General features: G+C 38.6%; 1 protein-coding gene and 1 long non-coding RNA gene across 2 annotated transcripts; one reads left to right on the plus strand and one right to left on the minus strand.

Annotated features, from left to right (window-relative positions):
* Positions 1–313: 313 nt before the first annotated feature.
* On the plus strand, positions 314–3,890 carry LOC112717288 (protein FAR1-RELATED SEQUENCE 5-like). Its single transcript, XM_025769365.1, has 5 exons — positions 314–345; positions 1,388–1,485; positions 1,625–2,851; positions 3,073–3,592; positions 3,641–3,890. The coding sequence occupies exons 1-5, from the start codon at positions 314–316 to the stop codon at positions 3,888–3,890; spliced, it is 2,127 nt and encodes a 708-aa protein (XP_025625150.1).
* Positions 3,891–5,009: 1,119 nt separating this feature from the next.
* LOC140175458 (uncharacterized) lies at positions 5,010–5,629 on the minus strand. Its single transcript, XR_011866266.1, has 3 exons — positions 5,530–5,629; positions 5,337–5,412; positions 5,010–5,237 (listed from the first exon to the last, which is right to left on the minus strand). It is a non-coding gene; the product is annotated as an uncharacterized lncRNA (long non-coding RNA).
* Between the last annotated feature and the right edge of the window lie 8,909 nt (positions 5,630–14,538).

A 14,538-nucleotide genomic window follows, 5' to 3' on the forward strand; every position in this document is an offset into this window, starting at 1 on the left:
CCTTCTACAGCAGTCAAATGCCCATGTCTGCGTCCTGTTGATCGGCTTCAGCCTTCAGCTCCGATCGAACATTGCACCGCCAACAATGACTAACCAACCAGTGCCGCACTCTCCTCCGCACACAGCGCAGCCGGTTTTGAATACATGTTTATGGCAGAATCGCAAGAAAAATGTGTTTCAAGCGATCATCCTCCTTTAATCACATCACCTAGCCGAAATTCATTAATGGAGGTCGATATAGTGGAACCTCTAGAATGTGTAGCCTCGGACGATTCAGAAAACTTTTCATACGAACAAGAAGACTTAGCCGGCGATGTCGCAGGCCATGCTCATGAGCCGAGCAAGGTGAGCAAGTTGGATCGTCAAATTCTGCCATGGATGTTTATCGTGCGAGTAGTTTTTAGGTTTAGTCACAATGTAAAGGAGTATTTTAATTGTATGGTTATTGAAACATTCAACTGTAATAGTCAGTTGAGATGCAAATAAATTTATGGGTGTTTTATGTTTAATGGTATCATTACATGCATTGAGGATTAGATGAAATTATTGCATGCTTATATGATTACATCCAGGAAGCATAATTTCGTACGTGTATTGAACTGAATGCTAGTTGTATTTGCACCATGCTAACCATGGAATGTTAGCTTAGTGTTTTAATCATGTAATAGTATGTTTAAAAGCTAGCTCACTGCATAATTTTTTAGTTACATGCTGATATGCTTCCTGTCTTTTATTTTAATATTTTTCATGCTTATATTAGTGCTTTAATCATGTAATGGTATGTTTAAAAGCTAGCTCACTGCATATTTTTAGTTACATGCTGATATGCTTTCTTCCTTTTATTTTAATATTTTTCATTCTTATATTAGTGCTTTAATAATGTAATGGTATGTTTAAAAGCTAGCTCACTGTATATTTTTTTAGTTACATGCTGATATGCTTCCTGCTTTTTATTTTAATATTTTTCATGCTTATATTAGTGCTTTAATCATGTAATGGTATTTTTGAAAGCTAGCTCACTGCATATTTTTTAGTTTTATGCTCATATGCTTCCTGTCTTTTATTTTAATATTTTTCATGCTTATGGGGATTATATAGTTAATCAAAGATGTGCTTATGTTCTTATTGCATCTAAAGAAACGAGTGTGTATATGTAAATATATAGGAAAAGAATTTTGTGGCTGGAGTGAAAAAAGAAGCCACTAAAGGGTGAGTAAGGCCCATAACTATTAGCCAAAATGTAACAAATAATTCCACAAGATTTTCATTGAATGAGAAAAAAAAAACAAATAAATGGTGAAAACTAATTAAATAATACATGAAATGAAAAAAAAAAAACTCTTTGCTTGATTTGTAGCTGTTGATGTGTTTTTGGTGATTGTTTTAGAGATTGTATTGAAATACGTTTTGATCAGGATCTTCCTCCTTTTGGTTACTTTGTTTGTTTTGGAATTTTAGGCCGCGCAGCTGTCGGATGTTACAGATGTTAGAAGTGATGAGATGGAGCTTGGTGATGAGGTATTGGAGTCTAGATGACTTTTTTGTACTTATAATGTTCATGTTTGATTTCATAACTAATGGTAATTAATTTTCCGTTCGAATTAATATAAAATACTGTTACCAGATCATGGTTGCTTACAAGAAGATGAGATACCAAGAGTTGGAATGCGGTTTGCTCAGTTACAGATGGCTCATGACTTTTATGTGACCTATGCAAAGAAAGCTGGATTTGCAACTAAGATAAGGATGACAACATTTGATAAGATCACAAAGGCTCCCATTAACCAAGCTATACACTGTAATCTTGATGGGATCCGCAAGTCTCGTGTTAAAGCACCAACGCGGAAGAATACGATTTCAGCTGCTGGGTGCAAGGCAAGGATATATGTAAAGTTTGATAAAGACGTGCAAGACTGGGTTTTGCTCAAGGTCGACTTGACGCACTCTCACCCCTGTTCACCGAAAAAGGTAGTGCACTACCATGAGTATAGGCAGTTGACCATGCATGCGAAGTGCGTGATTGAGGATAATGATGAGGCTGGGATTCGACCAAACAAGACATTCCTTGCTTTGTCAAATGAAGCTGGTGGCCCCTCTAACTTGGGATTCTCAGAGAAGGATTTAAGAAATTATATAACAGCAAGGCTCCGAACTAGCAACGTGAATGCGGATGTCAGGGAGATGATGAGCTACTTTAGGAGAATGAAGGACATCAATCCGAACTTCTTTTACGCGGTGAAGGTGGATGATGAGTGTAAATTTAAGAGTGCAGTATGGGTTGATGCAAGGTGTAGGGCGTCGTATGAATACTATGGAGACGTCGTGTCAGTTGATAGCACGTACAGTACAAATAGGTACGTAGTAGTTAAGTTGTTGTTTTTACCTTTTCTTGCTAATACGCTTTTTGATCGTGATTGGCATTTCTTACATCTGGTTGGTTTTTCTGGTAGGCATGGATTACCGTTTGTGTCGTTCATTGGGGTCAACCACCATGGTAGGTCGACCCTCCTCGGTTGTGCTTTGTTGGGGAATGAAAAAATCGGAAGTTATGAGTGGGTTTTTAGCCAATGGGTGAAGTGCATGGGAACTGCTCCAAAGTATATCATAACCGATCAATGTCGATCCCTTTACCGTGCGATCAAAAATACTTTACCCGACACACGCCACCAGTGGTGCATTTGGCATATTATGAATAAGCTACCTTCAAAGCTTGAGGGTTACCGCCGGTACGGAGCTTTGTATGGTGACCTAAACGACATTGTGTGGAACTCTCGGACGGAGGAGTCATTTGAAGACGATTGGGCTGATTTTATAGATGAGTACAACTTACATAACAACACATGGCTGTCAGGTTTGTTTCTGTACGATTACTTCCCACGCTTTAATTGCAATTGGTCGGCATCTGAATGTTTAGTTTATCAGTAATTTTGGAAGACAATTAGCTGGATGTTCATTATAGTAAACATTTGGATGTTTAATATATCAGTGATTTTGGATGTTCATTTCTCAGGTGTAGTAATATGTTTCGGGTAAGCTTTATTTGCTTAATTTGGTATTATTTATTTCTTGTAGATTTGTATGATGACCGACGCATGTGGGTCCCAATATACTTCAAGGGTGAATTTTGGGCAGGAATGCGGAGTACGCAGAGGAGTGAGAGCATGCACGCATTCTACGGTGGATACTTACACAGTAAAACTAGCTTGGTCCAATTTGTTCATGAATATGACAATGTGCTTGGAGTCAAGGAGCAGAGGGAACTGGAGGATGATGCTGCAGACTCGAGGGGGGTTATCCCTTGTGCAACTACCTCGCCTATAGAGAAACAGTTTCAGCAAGAGTATACCACGAGCATTTTTAGGGATGTTCAAATTGAGTTTGTGAGGAAGGCTAACTGCAGAGTTTCTGCAGTTGATGAACAGGATCCATTGGTCTGCGTGAAGGTGGAAGAGGAGAAACTACTCAATGATACTATTCTATGCGTTCAATACGATGTTCACTTTGACCATTTCACACAGGAGCTTCATTGTGAGTGCAATCTTTTTGAGAGTTCAGGTGTGTTGTGCTGTCATTGCCTTGAAGTTTTCCATTCGTATAAAGTGTACAAAGTACCTTCCTGTTATATTCTTCCTCGATGAAGCAAGAAGATAAAGCGCAAGCATACGTATGTCAAAAGTAGCCATGATGTCAGTCGGTCGGATGAGAGTCATGTTGCATTCAGGGGACTGTGTGCACACTTCTATAATGTTGCTCAAGAGTTCCTCGGTGATGATGAAGAAACAGCATTGCTGCATGTTGCTTTGGAAGAAACAAGGGCCAAGTTGGCTATGCACCGTGCAAAAAAGAGGTCCAAGAGCGTGGCAGAGACTCAGACCAATATTGGCTCTTAGAATTCGAACGATGCGGTGTTGATGACATCCAAGGCCCATCGAAGGTCACCACAAGGGGCAGGCCAAAGAGTAAAAGGCTCGGCTATGCCCTTGAGAAGTCCATCAAGAATTCAAGACGGAGAAAACAAAAGAATTCACCCCCGGTATATGTTTGGCTTAATCCCAACTTTGTATGCTTATTTGGTATAGTACTATCCTAGAACATAACTATTGGACTTTTTCTTTTTAATTTTTGGCAGGTGGTTCGTCCGCACACATTTCAAGATATAAACCATTGTGCTGTTTCTGGCTTGAATGTTCCCGAACAAGCCGGTGGTTTCATGTCTTTGTTAAGCTCCTTCAACAAAAAGTGGGATTAGTTGTACAAGGTTGTGATAGTGTATATTTTCTCATTTCTGTGTTTATAGGATTCTTGTTATTTTCAAGGTTCTATGGCAGCTGATGCAAAGGTCCACATGTTATTGATTGCAAGAACCATTTTTCCATTTGTTAAAACGAAGCATTTTACTATTTTTATTTCGTGTAGACTTAATGCATAATATGTATATTTGATGGTTATTCTGTAACTTAGTATATAGTCTAATAAAGTTGTTTCTGATTTCTACACTCTTGACTATATAGTTTTTCGGTACGTAGCTATTCCTCTTAGACATTGTTTTCACGTTTTTTTAATGGACTAAAGTGGATGTTCATTTCTATAGGTTTTTAGATGTTCATTTTTACTATAAACAAAGATGGTTAGCCGTTAGCATTAGTGACCACTAGGTTATGTTTTGATTTTGACCTTGTTAGACTGGATGTTCATCATAGTAAGGTATAGGATGTTCAGATTTGCTATATTGGCGGATGGTTAGTGGTCACCAGTTTCGATAAGCACAAATATGGTAGCTTTACCAAACAACTTTGATAAATCTGGGAGTCTAAAATCTAAAGGACATGGATAAATTTTAGGTAACATAACCAACATATCATTGTACTGTAGGAAAAAAAAATGTCATGGAATCAGGTCTTTCTAATGTGAAAAATAACAAATCATTAAGTATGTCAGCAGTAAGTAAACTCATTATAATCTGGTAGTTCAATTCAATGTAACTAATACTAAGCAAGCAACTTCTTCCTCCCTCTGTGCATTGCCCCCTTCGGTAATCCCTCCGCACGTTCAATCAATGACCGTGTACTAGGTGCAGTGTATGGTGAACGAACGTCCTTCTTCTTGTTCCGTGGTTCATTGCGACGAACAGGTATAACCTTTTGTTCCAATAACGAAATGAGCTGGTGGACCAATGTATTGTGCGGGCCACAAATAATATCTAGCATCAACTCCATCCTGTCTGATTGGAGTGAATCCTGTGGGTAGATTTATCAATTGGTTAGTATTTTGAACCGTTACAGTAATAATTTTACAAGATCAATCACGACACTTGTGCAAATGTTAAATTTACAAACCTCATCCCATTCACAAAGTTGACGTTCTTCGGTCCAGCTATCCATCAACTTAATGACACACATGCCACAGTCAAAGCTACAGGACAATAAAATGCTATTGCAATTAAGTTGAGAAAAACCAAGTTACATGGGACGACACATTTTCAGATGAAATCTAACAAAGCCTCAAATTTGGGTTATAATTTCATCTCACTTGTTCGGTTGCTTTGGAACCCTCGCGTACGAACGAGCTGGGCCATGCGTAGTCCGAACAAATGCAGGAATAGAAATGCTTGCCATATCCTCACATAGTCTCCCCTGAAAATCATGCAACGAACATATGCGAGCAAAATTATTTCCACTTGAACTGTGCGGATGTATATTGATTAAAAGAATTATGGTATCTTACCATATATGCATCGAGATTTATTCGTTTATCATCTTCTGGACCATAATGCAAACTGTCGAGAATAAGTAAACGCTTCGCAACCACATCAAATGCATATACCCACCAATGGCCCCTCCAACAATAAGGAATTAACCACTGCAGCAAGCAATACATACGAAAAAATTATCCATGTGAGGAGAAAAAAAAAGTAGAACACAAAAACTATTGATCTCATTCGACCATTCAAGAACCTTAACATTCTCAAATCATGTGACAAGCTATTTCCAACAGGTATTTAATATAAAACAGCAACTCACCCATTTTCTCTTTGCAGCTTCTACTTTGTCAAAGAACCTAGTATCATCACCAAAGCTTGGACTAAGACCATCATAAATTGGTTCCACACCATCCATAAATGCTTTCAGACTATCATTTTTTATCACTGACTCCTGCAGACCCACACATAGTAAGAATCCTAAGAAAAAGCTTTCTCCACATTGTAATAAGAATGTAATTACCAATATGCCTGGACACACGCAATAGAACTCTCGCTTGAACCTAGATGATTGAGTGTCATTGAAAGAATAACACATCCATTGAATTACCTACACAGAGTATTCAGCAAGTGTAATTCAAACACCGATATAAGTATAGAGAATTAAAACCCATGCTTAAGTTCATATACTTACACAGCTGTTTACCCAACTACGGGGTTTCAAGGTCCAGAAATCCTTCCTTTGTAGTACCATGTAGCCCCGCCCTTCATAGGAAGCTAAATCTTGATTTTTATCCAATGACGGGTTAACTATCCAACTTCTGATTTGTTCCTCCTTAGTCTCCCCCAACTTTATTTCTCTTAGTCTTGGATGAATTGAATGTATTGGGGACGGGGTTGGAGTCTTTTCAAGCTGAGTTAAACCCAGTGAAAAGCTCGGTCTACCTAGACTCGGTGTATGATAGGGTGATCCTTTTGGAAACACCGTTTGCAGGGGTTGCATGATTATGGCTTTGGTTTGGTGCCCCTGTTCAACATTATTGAGAACTTGCTCAAATTCAGGACACTGAACGATAGAGATGTCAAATTCGCTGCAAACCAATGGAACAAGAAATTAGTTAAGAGAACAAGTCATTCCTAGCTAGATGGCTAATCACATGACATGGTTGTGAAAAAAAAAGGAAGAAAACATGCAGCAAGGTAATTAATAACCCACTAACCGGTCAAAATCAAAGTCACTGAGCTGTACAGGTGCTGCTGGTGGTGTGTGTGGAGATCCATTTTTGAGGTCAGTTTTCCAGCTTGATGACTTTCATGAGTGCCGTTGAACACTGGATCTTCTTGTCTTGATTCATGTGGCGGAGGGTGCTGTCAGAATAACCGTATCCTTCTAGCAAGCGGGACATGGTCATCATCATCAGATTCCGAGACTACCAATGGCGCAGCAGTGCTTCCTGAGACACTTTCTTTTGGAATTTCTTTTCTGATTCTTCGTCTAGATCGGTTCCTACTGAGAATCACCTTTCTCCTCGTACCAGTCTTGGATTGCTGTGATGTAAATTCATGCACATCATCATTTAAATTAACAAACAAAGAAAATCCTACTAAAGTGAACAACCAAATCATACTAAGGTGTAAACCCAAAAATATAACAAAGTGAACATCCAATTCAAATCATCACATAAGCTATGATACAGAAAGCAGACCACCTTATCCGTCTCCTTGTATCTTGGCTGAGATGTAGTCTTGCCTTCAGTAGACGAAAATTGGTCAGTGTCCTTGCATGGCCTTCTGCACCCTCCTTTCTTGTTAACTGCCTTACACGAAGGCTGCTTCTTATGTCTTTTCATTGAATTGTTGACTAGGCAACACTGTGTTCAACATGGGACTACAAATACATGGAAAAAATCTAATGTGAACTTCCAGGCATTTGGAAAACATAACAACCTCACAATCGTTCATAAAAACTAACCATCTATGGCCACACTATATTTTACATCCAAAACCCAACTATAGTGAACATCCTTCAGCAAGGTAATTAATCAACTAGGCAGCACCATCAAGCAATTCTTTCATACATAAAAAGCCATCCAAATAAATTAATCATAATTTATCTATCCAATTCAGGTTAGAACCTAATCTGAGTTTCCTAAATCATCCTGTTTAAGTAACAAACTTTCAACATAGAAACATGTAAATATCAAACAAGCTTTCAACATAGAAACATGTAAATATCATGCACGGTCATTGATTCTAGCCCTCGTAACCGTTCTTTTATGAACTTCATATATCAAAACAAGCCATACAGCCACATAATGAAGCCTCAATTACAATTTTGTTATCGCAAAATCTATGATAATGATCAACCATCACAACACATAAATAAGGATCCAATTAATTGAGCTAACGATCTTGCATAAGGAAAGCAAATCACCTTTTCTGCGTTCCTATAGGTTGGATGAGGTGAAGTCTTCCCTTTGGTAGACGGTGATTCGTCAGTGTCGTTGCGGGTCCTTTTACACCTCTCCCCCTCGTTAACAGCTTTACTCGAACATTGTTTCCTCTGCTTTCTCTTGGTCCTTACATTTGTTATTATGCAACCCTGTGTGTTCAACATTTGGTCAAAAACAAGATTCCAATCACTCACCGTGGACCGCCCATTGCATTTTTTTGTTCAACTAGATTTTATAAAATGCATTAATAGAGATTGAACCTGTGAGATGACGTAGTCGGCCTTCTTATCAAGCTCATTCGTAGTCCACTCAACAATCCAGGGTTCGGGAACTCGACATGCATGCAATGGACCATGTTTCAAGCGCTGAAAGTACAAAACCTATAGAGAAATAACTTAAATTTTAGGAATTACACATACGGTGGTACATTGGCTACAAATTAAATTATTTTATTGCATTACCAGCAGCACGAACATGCACCCGCCGCATGTTTCCCTGTTCTCATCTTGGAATTTCCGTATCGCATCCCGCAGCCACTTCAATATGTGATAAGGCCAATGAAACCTTCTAGGGTTCGACACATCTAATATTGGCGGGAGGTGCCACGGAGAAATTATTTGCTGGCTTGTGGGGTTCAGAAACATCTTCAAAACAACCATGATAAAGTATCTTCTAAACCTCATCCTCTGTTGCTCAGTCTCCATTGGACAAGCAAAGACAAACTCACGGAATTGGCTTGTTGTTTTCTTCTGAAACTCCGCCTTAATTGCCAGATGCGATGGATTTTTCTTCTCCAATTCTGGGATTGGTTCGCCTACGAGGAACGGAACAGTTTTCCACAATCACTAAGTGTAAAAAACAGAGAAAGTAAACCACTAAGAGAAATTTTTACAACCTACATAACTAACACTAACCATGAGAAGGTATGCCGAATACACTGCCAATAAGTTCGGCACTAATGCAAATGTTCCCTGCGTCCACCATGAGCGTGTTTGTGTCAACGTCATACGCCCTGGCTAGTTGGAGCATGATGCTCTGTTTTACGTGCCATTGTGGTACGCGACGGAGGAAACTGAATCCTATGGCCTCAATCTCGTCCAACTTAGCTCGCTCATGATGTTGTTCCAGGTGGGTAAATAAGTTATTGATGTAGCAAGGTGAGCACCGAGTCTCTACTAGTTTCTGTTGAGCAAAACCAAAAAAAGATCAGAATAACATTTTAAAAAAAAATATGTTGATTTAGTGATGTAATTTGTTTACTACCTTTTTACCCATCTGAGTTTCAGTTCAGCCGGTATACAGATTGATTCCTTCCAGCAGCGTGGTAATCTGCTCACGCAGTAGTCCCCCTGAAACCTTTCAGTGTATCTTCTATGCTATGGAAGATAAACAAATATCAAAGCTCAAAACTTCCCATTAGTTACCATCTATAACTAGGATGAAAAACTAATTCATGAACACATAAATCAGTTATTTCACACTATAACTGACCATCCACACACTTAACTAACAATCAAAATAATTATGGGTCATGTCTATCAATCAAACCAACTATCGAATTCCCTATCACAAGGGGTACCCAAACAGCTTTGAAATATCATTAACAAACAAAGACCAGCCACACACCCGTCAACTACAAGCATAACACTCATCAATGAAAACTACTTTCATACAATTCATCGACTAGATAGCTCCAGATATTGTTTTATTCCTTCACCAGAGGGCATGTCAATAAATGATTCAAAAATAAGATATTCACTTTAGGCGACTCCCACATGAGCATATAGAATTAGAATTTTTTTAAAAAAACCAGCAAAAATCATACAAAAACCAAAAGACAAAATAAGCGTGTACATTATAAACTGTTGTATGACATAATAAACAAGACCGTTTAGAAATTATAAGATGCACCAAGGACACATTTATGGTTTCAGTCCTCTTGCTAGCACATGATTCAGCGACATCAATTAACTGTTGATCAATATGATGGAACAAAGATGATAGATACAAGTTTCAGGTGGAATCTAAAAAAGCTGTCAAACAACGCAACGAATACAAACACATAGAGAACGGACACCGTGATATCAGGTTGTATAAACCAACATGCATGTTGTGAAAATTAGTATATAAGGAAAACTAAACAAAGGTGATTCACCTAATAGTAAATTAGCACGCTTGAATTGTTGAGAGCCTGAAGTTGAGACAGTGTGGTTGTTTTCTGGTTCCTGAGGCACCAAAAAAAATTAATATAGTGTATTTATCCGGATCCTGTACCCGGAAGCAGTATATAAATAGATTACACGAAAAAAAGTCAAGCTTGTTTTCCACAAAACAGCATGATACAAAGAAGCATCGCAAAGCCACCAACACATTTCTTTGTCCATATAGCAGGTATTACCTTGTTAGAGCGTACTAAATTCAATTTAGTCTCTCATGTTTAAAAATCACGGGATCCAGGCTTGAGAATAAGGGATGTTTACCAGATTCCAAGCAGAAGAGTGCATGTGAATGAAGGGAAAGAGAGGCTTGCAAGAAGGGGAAAGGCATGCCGTGAATATGCAAATTCTATGTTCACAGCTAGAAAGATGGCATTAGCATATGAGAGGCTATTCCTATGCATTAAAAAGGATACATTTTGTTCCTATCCTTGACCAACTTAGATTAGATAGATACTATTCTTTTTTATTCACATTTGTTGTTTTTTTTTTTTCTTAATGCTTCTTTCATTCAGTATTACATGATCACAGTACAAATTCAAAAATGTAAATCAATGAAGCTTGTCCTTTTGCTCTTACAAAGAAACAATAGGCCCTAAAAATTACAACCATGGTTTATTTACAAATTTATTTTATTATTATTACAAAGCAATATCATAAAGAGCTGGTAATTATTTAGTTACAATGTCAAGAGAAAGATTTTTTTTATCAATCAAAATTCAACTCAATAGCAAAATTTCAAGACTAACCATCCAATATCATACTAAACTAACCATCCGAGATAATATCAACGCAGAGTCAACCATGGTCAAGCAACAAAACGTCAAATTAGATGCACATGGTCCACACAGATACAGTCAAAAAAGGGAAAAAAATAAATTTAAAATGATATGAAATCAAAACGAACCAACTTTTTGGTTCTTTCCCGCGCTAAAGTTAAATCATCATGAATTACAACAATGTAAATGAACTGCCTACCACACAGTCTCCGGGATGCTACCATCGCACCCATAGCTTTCCCACCATGGTTAATCACTCATATATTCAACAATATCTATCTCTAACACTACATGCAACAGCTATAACCGTTTGAAAGATGAACAACTAAAGATACTTACACTCGATGGTTAGCATATTCAACTGATGATGTTACATGTTTCCCCTGTGAAGAGCACACCGCTGGTTTCCTCGGATCGGATGCTCAGTTGACCGGCGACGGGGGTGCCCACACGAGTGCCACGGCACAAATGCTTCTTTCGGGGGTGCGCCCTCCTTTGCCTTCAGCTCTGACCGGAGGCACACCGCGGACGGAATCCGGGTTCGGGACGGCGGGATGTTCAGCGCCCTCAATCCCTTCGGCTCTGATCAGAGGCGGAGCACGAACTTTCTCGCGCGATCACGGCGTCGTGTACGCGACGGTCTTGGGTGCGGTTCAACAACCTGTTCACCTACCGTGGTTGCCGTTTCCGGAGTTGAGGGGTCTTCCTAGACAAACGGCGCTGAGGGGTCTTCCTTTCTTCAACAATTGAAAGGGTTTTGGAATAGGAGGTAAAAGGGCCTCAATTTACTGTATTAGGATTTGGGGGAAAAATGTAATTTCCTAAAATTTTGTAGTATGGTTAACTAAACATCTTAAAAAAATTAGGGTTATTAATGGGTTAATTTACATTGTTAAACTAAATTAGGCTTTTCAAATGATCCATTGTAGCCATTGTACACATATCTCATTGTTTCCCTAGCATTATCCTTTTTTTTAATAAAGTTAGTGATTTCCTCGTTTTGAGATTTTGTGCTTTAATTGATATTTCTTGAAGTTACTTTGAGTTTTGATATGTTTAAGAAGTTGTCGAAAGATTTTAGGAAAGAATAAAGGGGGAGAAAAACAACCAAAGAAGTCCCTAGGAAAACCAAGGAAGAGGGCATGCAAAAGGAAGCAACCTTCCAAGAAACCAAGAATTAAAGACAAGTGCAAAGTGAATTTGTAGATGTTGTCACCCTGACCTCTTTATACTCGAGTGAGCATAACTTGAGTTAAAAAGGTCCAATGAATCGGTTCCAGTAGCATTAAAAAGTTAATATCTAGAACTTTCCAATGATATATAATTTTCTATAGTGGACGTTCAATATGGACCACAAATGACCCTCATCTTTAACCCTAAAAAATCATGGCGAAGAAGCCCAACGTGGAACACTGGGACGTGACCCACGTCCTCTACATGCCCTCCATACACCAAAACACCCCTTGGAAGTGCTCCACGAAGACGTGGGACGCCCCCACATGCCTAAACATTCTTGTCACGCCCAAAACACGTCCAAAACATCCACAAACGCACTCATACATACCATGCAATACACTCTAAACTCCATGCACACCATACACACTTCCTCCGAGGCCAAGCCTTCATCAAGGAACGTCCCACGTGGGGTATGCCAGCCTCACATCCAAGCTTCTTCTCCTCGAGGGCATGAGACGTCACCCACATCCATCACACTAGCTACCCATGTCGCACGCCACCTTCCCCACGTCGCGTGTTAGGCCAAGCCCTAGCAGCTCCTAACTCCAACACCCATGAAGACGTGGGATGCCAGTTGCACGCCCTCCATCCATGAAGCTTCATATCCTATGTTGGCTCCCCATGTCCCATGCTGAGCCATTGGCCAGCAGCACCAAGTCTCCTCACCCACGAGGATGTGGGACGTTGTCCACACCACCTTCTCTTTCATCACACACGTCCCATGCCACACACGCCGTTTTCTCTTCTCCCTGAGCACGTCACACACCACCATGAAGACGTGGCATGCTGGGCCACTGCTCAACAGCCCTCAATCCCTCCAATTCGAGCAAGTGGGACGTCTCCCACGCCCAGTACACGCCAGCTTCAAGTCTTCAAGGGCGTGGGACGTCCCTTACTTGATCCACACACCAAGGTCCTTGGGAGGTGCACTCAAGCCCAAGATTAAATTCAAGCCCATAATACTTAAGGAAGTAATCAAGTACCAAGGCTTATGCTCTAATCACAAGGAAGAATACTAGTTAATTAGGAGCTATTAGAAAAGTTTTGATTTAATTAGATTTGATTTTATTTTGATTTAATTTGAATTTGAATTTTTGGTTTTGTTTAGGTTTTAAATAAGTCCAGGAACTTATCTAGAGATATCATATAACACACCCCAATTTTATACCACACTTTAGGAGACAAAAAGTTTTGTTTTCATTCCACCATGGGCAACTAATCTTCATTGTTAAGGTTAGGAGCTCTGTTCATCTTTATATGGATTATTAATTTAAGTGTTTTATTTTATTTGAGGTTTATGCTTTGATTTATTTTATGATTGAGTTTTTGTTCTTCATCTTTAAAGATTTGGAATTGTTAGGAAACATTCTAACTCTATTTTAGATTCTAAGTATTGTTTTGGAAAAAATAATACTGGAATTAGTTTGAAAATTCTTTCTCACTACTTTTTTATTTAACTAAGAATAGTGTTTCAAAGAGTGTGCGACACTTTGTGATTTTCAATTGCTCTAATTTGAATAAGTGACATGAAATTCGGATTAGAAAACTTTGGAAACCATTCTTTCTTGAAAATTTCAATTGTATAGGACTGGCTTGGATAAGAGATAATAATGCAACCTAAGGACTATTCTTGAATCTTATTTGAAACTAAATCATATTTGTACTTAACCTTTTTTCTTAATTAGTTAACCAAGAAATTGGTGATTAGTTAATTAAAGAAAAATTGAGTTGTCAAGAAATTGAAATTCAATTATACATGATTTTGTCATGATTGATCTCTGCATCCCTCAAATAAATAAACACAAGGATTGTTTTCCTAAGGAGTGAATATCTCTGAAACCTTAACACTCTCATAATCATTGTTTTCATTCATTGTTTGCTAGTTATTTGCCTCTGTTTTCATGTTTAATTCCTTTACTCCTCTATTTCGATTTGTCTAATTAGAAGTAGTTAATTAATTATTGTTGCTTATTCCTTTAACCCTCGTGAAAACGATAACCATTTATCGTGGTATTACTTGATATGATTCGTTGCACTTGTCGAGTTGTGGTTTTGCAAAAATCTACATCAAATTTTTGGCATTGTTGCCGGAGATTAATTGAGATTAACAACTACTATATTAATTAATTCTCTAATTTAGAGCTTTTTATTTTGCT

Source organism: Arachis hypogaea, chromosome 10 (genome assembly GCF_003086295.3).
Source record: "Arachis hypogaea cultivar Tifrunner chromosome 10, arahy.Tifrunner.gnm2.J5K5, whole genome shotgun sequence".
Lineage (NCBI taxonomy): Eukaryota > Viridiplantae > Streptophyta > Magnoliopsida > Fabales > Fabaceae > Arachis > Arachis hypogaea.

Coding starts and splice junctions, on each gene's coding strand:
- LOC112717288 (XM_025769365.1), top strand. CDS start 314: ATGTCGCAGGCCATGCTCATGAGCCGAGCAAG. Junction 1,486..1,624: donor AGCTGTCGGATGTTACAGAT/GTTAGAAGTGAT, acceptor TACTGTTACCAG/ATCATGGTTGCTTACAAGAA. Junction 2,852..3,072: donor TAACAACACATGGCTGTCAG/GTTTGTTTCTGT, acceptor TATTTCTTGTAG/ATTTGTATGATGACCGACGC.